Source organism: Propithecus coquereli, unplaced genomic scaffold (genome assembly GCF_000956105.1).
Source record: "Propithecus coquereli isolate 6110/MARCELLA unplaced genomic scaffold, Pcoq_1.0 Scaffold124, whole genome shotgun sequence".
NCBI lineage: Eukaryota > Metazoa > Chordata > Mammalia > Primates > Indriidae > Propithecus > Propithecus coquereli.
Window position 1 is genome coordinate 256559 of NW_012136525.1, and position 5955 is coordinate 262513.

Here is a 5955-nt window from a genome sequence, read left to right on the forward strand (position 1 = left end):
TTCAAATATTTTTCTTTAAAGTACAGACCTGTGGGATGTGGCCATAGGTTGATAAGGGGAAAGAGGTACCATTTAGTGCCTTTCATTTTCCCAACTCGGTTTGCAGTACCAGTGTACACATGTGTGCACACACCAAGGCACCCTTAAGTGGATTCTTGACATTAGCTTACGCACATTTATTCTCACTTAAGAAAAAATGTTTTGCCTACTTTCTTTCTGTTCTTCATATTGCCCTCCTCCCCAGCTCATCAGGTGTGGCTGAGGTAGGAGTATCCGTCCCTGACACCATCACGGAGTGGAAGGCAGGGGCCCTCTGCCTGTCCCAAGACACTGGACTTGGTCTCTCTCCCACTGCCTCTCTCCGAGCCTTCCAGCCTTTCTTTGTGGAGCTCACGATGCCCTACTCTGTGATCCGCGGAGAGGCCTTCACACTCAAGGCCACTGTCTTAAACTACCTTCCCAAATGCATCCAGGTAAGGAAAAGGAAGGTGAATTGGAAGGATGGATAGAACAAAAGACTCTTTCGGTCAGTCATCTACCGATTCTGTTCCCAAGACTAAGGATAATTCAGGGAATTATGTGTGAGCACTGCAAATAAACAATGCTAAACAAGGCAGTACATGATCAGAAAGATAACACAATGATGTATGTGCTGCAAGTGCTTAAACCATGGCTCTCTAAGTCACACTTTTTTAAAAAATTTCCTAAAGCTTACGGATTCCTTTGCCACAAGTTAGTTTTCATGCCAGGAAGATTCTTTTTTTTTTTTTATTTGTATAAATGTATGGGGTACAAGTATAATTTTGTTACATTAATATATTACATAGTGAAGTCAGGGCTTTTAGCGTATCCATCACCGGAATAATGTAGGTAACAGACATTTTACCCATTAAGTAATTTCTCATCACCACCCCCTCCCACCCCTCCAGGAACATTCTTGACACTGACACAAGACAGTTTTTTTTCATTCCATGAGTATCATTCTCCAAACCTTCATCTTGAAATCTTCACAATATATACTTTTGATTTTTCTTACAGCACTTCTCTCTTTGTAAATCATGTAAAAGTTTTGTGTATAGATATCTTTTTTGTAACACAATATCTTCAAGATTGGGAGCCTCTAATATACCATAGTGTTCTATGCCTTGTATAGAGCAGACATACACTATATGTTGGAGAAATTAGGGAAAGGAGGGAAGGAAGAGTCAGAAAAAAAATCCACATAGCAGTTCGGAACCAGTAGGTAGTGCTCCCACGGCAATATGTAATCACTGCTTCTTTCTTTCCTCTGCTGATGCTGTATCTGCAGATTTTTTCTAATCTACCCTAATGTAAATGCCAGGTTCCCCAATAGGTAATCAATCTTGATTTGTGTCATTGCCATTTTCATGCTTCTTAAAGCATAGATGAACTTACGTGTCATACACTTTTTCTACAAATCCCAACTTACTGCACACTTGACTCCAATTCCATGTGTTCACATCTTTCCGAATTCTTATCATTTCTCTTTGCCGTATTTTTGGGTAATAGGTCAGTGTGCAGCTGAAAGCCTCTCCAGCCTTCCTAGCTTCCCAAAATGACAAGGGAGAAGTATCCTATTGTATCTGTGGAAATGAGTGCCAAACTTTGTCTTGGACAGTAACTCCTAAAACTCTGGGTGAGTGACAGTCCCCAAAAGGATCCATCAGTCAACAAGGTCGGTAGATATCTGAGCACTCCTTTCATCATATCCTCTGTTTTGCTCCCAATATATATAATTCTATGAAGTTAATTTCTTTTATTTCTATTTCTATACACAATGACCACCTCTCACTATGCTCACCTGAGCTGGTCCTCACAATCATTATCCTTGGACATTGGTTCTCAGTGTACAATAGCCTTGTGCTTTTTAGCTTTATTTTCTGTCCTGGCCAATTGCAAGGTTAACATGCAATCCTTTAAGGTGATTGGACTGCTATCAAGATGGATACTCATTTTTTGCAATATCCTTTGTTTTAGGGAATGTGAACTTCTCAGTGAGTGCAGAGACAGTGCAGTCCCTAGAACTGTGCAGAAATGAGGTTACTGAAGTCCCTGAGATTGGGAGGAAAGACATTGTCATCAAAACCCTACTGGTGGAGGTAAGCTCATATGGCCCACTTAATATATTTTTCAGAGTTCTTGAGACAACAAAGAACAATAACATGTTCACACAATACATACTATAAGACCAATGGTATTTCCTATCCTAAAAGTATTGCAAGGAACATTGCCTGCTTTTGTAAATAGTTTTTTTCCATAAATTATTAGTTTTGCAAATAGTCTTTTTCATAAATTATTAGGTTATTAAGTATGGAATGTCCAATTTTCTTAAGTACTAATTTTTACAGTTGATATCTCTGACAATTTCACTTTGACACTTCTTGAGATTTGTTTTGTTTTGTTTTTTTGGTATTTGTGAAGGTACATTCTCATTCTTTTAAATGAACGTTTTGGCTTGTGGTAATCTTTCAATTTTTGTGAAACCATGGATAAGTCAAAAACTCATGTTATTTTTTAATACGAGTTCTGTCATGAAACCAATGCAGTACAGACAGCTCAAAATATCAACGAACTTTTGGGAAAGGATGTGGCTAATGAACGCACAGTATGCTGATGGTTTGAGAAGTTCCATTCTGGTGATTTTAATCTTCAAAATGAGCCACATGGGTGACCTGAAACCAAGGTGGATAATGATGAGCTAAAAGCTGTAATGGAAGTGAATCCATCTCAACCTGTGCGAGGCTGGCATTGTGGAGATTGCTCTGCCCAGGGTCTCCCCACAGAGGTGACAGTGGCAGCTGCATGAGGCCATCTAGGCAGTGGTCGTGGGTTCCCAGGCTGTGGGCATTTGCTTGAACCAGGTCCCAGAGTAATGGCAGCTCAAAGCTGGAAGGTTCCTAGTAGGGCATTGGACCTCAGAGCAGTTCTGCCAGCCCTGTGGCAGTGGTGGAGACTCAGGGGTGGGGTCTTGGGGTCCAGATGCAGTGCTGGAATCTCAGGGACAGTGTTCTGAGCCTGGCTGTAACTCTGGAGCCACAGGAGCAGAACCTCAGGCTCCGGCATGAGAGCCCCAGAGCCAGGACTGGAGAGGAGCCAGAAACAGGGCTTCTGAGCAGGGGCTCAAAGCTGGAAGCACGGCCCTCCAGGCAGCAGGCTGATCCAACCTGCAGGGCAGAGGCAGGGCCAAGCAGGCTGTTCTTCAGGCTTGGCCCAGGGACTGCAGAGTTCTACCCACTCCCCGAGGACTTGCTAAAGCAGTTGCCCAAAGCTTCCCAGGTCAAAGCCTGTAGCGCCCTTGTCAACCCCTGTGCTCAGATCCCCCTGTACTAGAGGGGAGGGCGCTTGGCTTCCAGTCACAGGGCATGGCTCAGAGGAGCTTCCACTTAGTCCACTCCCTCCCCAGCCCAGTGGCTACTGCTGCAAAGCTGAGTCCCATGCTGACCTGGCACCATACACCTGAGGGCACAGGATGGTGTTAGCTGCAGAAACCTGGGATTGCGTACTCACCAGATCCTTACTGGGCCTGTTGTCTGGTGCAACAACTCTGCACAGAGTCCTGTGGTGGTGGAGGAAGCCCTCTCACAACTTGGCCACAGTACCTGTGGAGTGAGCACAGTGCCCCAGCATTCTATCTTCCTAATCTTGCCCATGTATGGATGCTTTCCCACAGATACCTTCAATCTTATCAAATGTATTGCCCGGTCACCTTCTTCTTCACTCCGAATGTCCTATGCCGCTTCTCTGTGATTTCACAATGTTCCTTCTGAGAAGAGCTATCCCCAGGTAGGCATCTGCCTGTAATTTACATTATTTTCCTTGAAAGAGTCATGCTTATGGGCTGCTTCTAGTCCGCCATCTTCCTGTATACTTTTGAATCAATTTTTTTTTTTTATAAACCTAAAACCACTCGTTAAACTGGTATCTTTCCCTTTGAGTCCATGGGTGCCAAGCTTCTCTTGAGGTCTCCTTCAATGTTTGCTTCCAGCTGTGGTGTCCAGACCCCGTGCCAACTCCTGCAGGAAGCCATGGGGAAAATTTTGCCCAGGTGGAAAGGCATGCTCCTGAGACAATTTTAATGTCATTTGAATTGTCATTGTTACTTTGTTATGAGAAATTCCTCCACCAGTTACCACTCTGTCATGTTTGTTCAAGTTGTGTCCAGGCCACAACTCGCCATGCTTTGTGTATGCCAATACTTTACACCCACATGGGTTCATGAAGAAAGGACCTCATTTCATTTGAGGGAGAGTTATTCCCCTTGAAGTCAATGTGTTCTCGATTAATGGAATGGATGGATAAATGGAAGGAAAGGAAAGGAATGAGTTACTGGTAGCACAGGATAAAGATGTAGCCGTTTCTAAAAGAATAGTAACCAAAAAAATCTAATTAAGTCATGGTATCTTTATTTAAAAATTAGAGAAATGTGTATTACAAATTTTCAGTGAACTCATAGCTTAATTCACAATCAAATTAGTTTACCTAGAATGTTAATTAATAAATAAATTTTAATGTGAAAAGTTCTCTCTAGTAGAGTCCTTCATTTCCTTAATACTTACTCATTTCAATTCTACATGTTCTGTCAGTGACTAAACACAATGAAGAAATGCTTATCAGTTTTACAAACAACACTGCTGGAAAAGACAACAATTCTGGACAAAGAAATCACATTCAAAAAACTAAAATTTGAGGCCAATAGTTGCCAAATTTGAGTCATTCATTCTTCTAACACCTAATTATTGAGTACCTAATATGAACAACCTGGCATTGTTCTAGGCACAGATATGGAAACACACACACACACACACACACGATGTATTATATATAATAGCAATTGTCATGTATAATATTATATATATTGTCTGTGTGTGTGCATATAAAACAAAATGTGCCAGGAAGAATAAAAATTAAGGGTAGAACAATAGGTGAGAGGCTGCTATTTTGGATAAGGTGGTAAGAAAAGACCTTCGTGAGAAAGCACTAGAACAGAGAAATGAGTAAAGTAAAAAAGAAGGCCACATGCACATTCTGGGTGCTCCAGGAAGAGACTTATGTCCCAATAAACCCATCATAAGCTGAAAATATAAGTCAAAAAATGCATTTAATACACCTAACCTACCAAACATCGTAGCTGACCCTAGCCTACCTTAAACATGCTCAGAACACTTACATTAACCTACGGTTAGACAAAATCATCTAACACAAAGCCTATTTTGTGATAAACTATTGAATATCTCCTGTAATTTATTGAATATTGTACTGAAAGTAAAAAACAATTGTTTTCTGAGTGTTCCCCACTAACATACACACCACGTTTGTGCCATCATAAAGTTCAAAACTTTTAAACTATCATAAGTCAGAGACCATCTGTATTTTGGACTTTTTTTAAGGATAATAGGGAGCTGTTGGAATGGTTTCCAAGACATAATTAGATTTTCATTTTAAAGGATTTATTTTGGCTTTTGTGAGAAGATGGATTGTAAGACAGCAGTAGAAGAAACAGGAATACAACATAGGAGGCTATTGCACTAAGAGGGATGATGGTGGTTAAGACTAGAATGATGCTAGCTCAGAAAAGAGAAAAGAGAGTAGATTAAGGATATATTTTAACTTGTTGCTAGCCTTCAGTTAGGAAGTAGTAGAAAGGGAAAAACCAAGGATGAATCCATAGATTTTTAGCTTGAGCACTGGCTGAAATGAGATGCCTTTACTGAGGGAAAAAATTCTGGAAAGAGACAAGGGATCAAAAGTTTTAGGCCGGGCGCGGTGGCTCACGCCTGTAGTCCTAGCACTCTGGGAGGCCCAGGCGGGAGGATCATTTGAGCCCAGGAGTTCGAGACCAGCCTGAGCAAGAGCGAGACCCCGTCTCTACTAAAAATAGAAAGAAATAAGCTTGACAACTAAAAATATACAGAAAAAATTAGCCCGGAATGGTGG

General features: G+C 41.4%; 1 protein-coding gene across 1 annotated transcript; it reads left to right on the top strand.

Moving 5' to 3' along the window:
• The first annotated feature begins 250 nt into the window (after positions 1-250).
• On the top strand, positions 251-3351 carry LOC105805006. Its single transcript, XM_012637787.1, has 4 exons — positions 251-473; positions 1531-1657; positions 1999-2120; positions 2926-3351. The coding sequence occupies exons 1-4, from the start codon at positions 396-398 to the stop codon at positions 3349-3351; spliced, it is 753 nt and encodes a 250-aa protein (XP_012493241.1). The 5' UTR covers positions 251-395.
• Positions 3352-5955: the final 2604 nt, after the last annotated feature.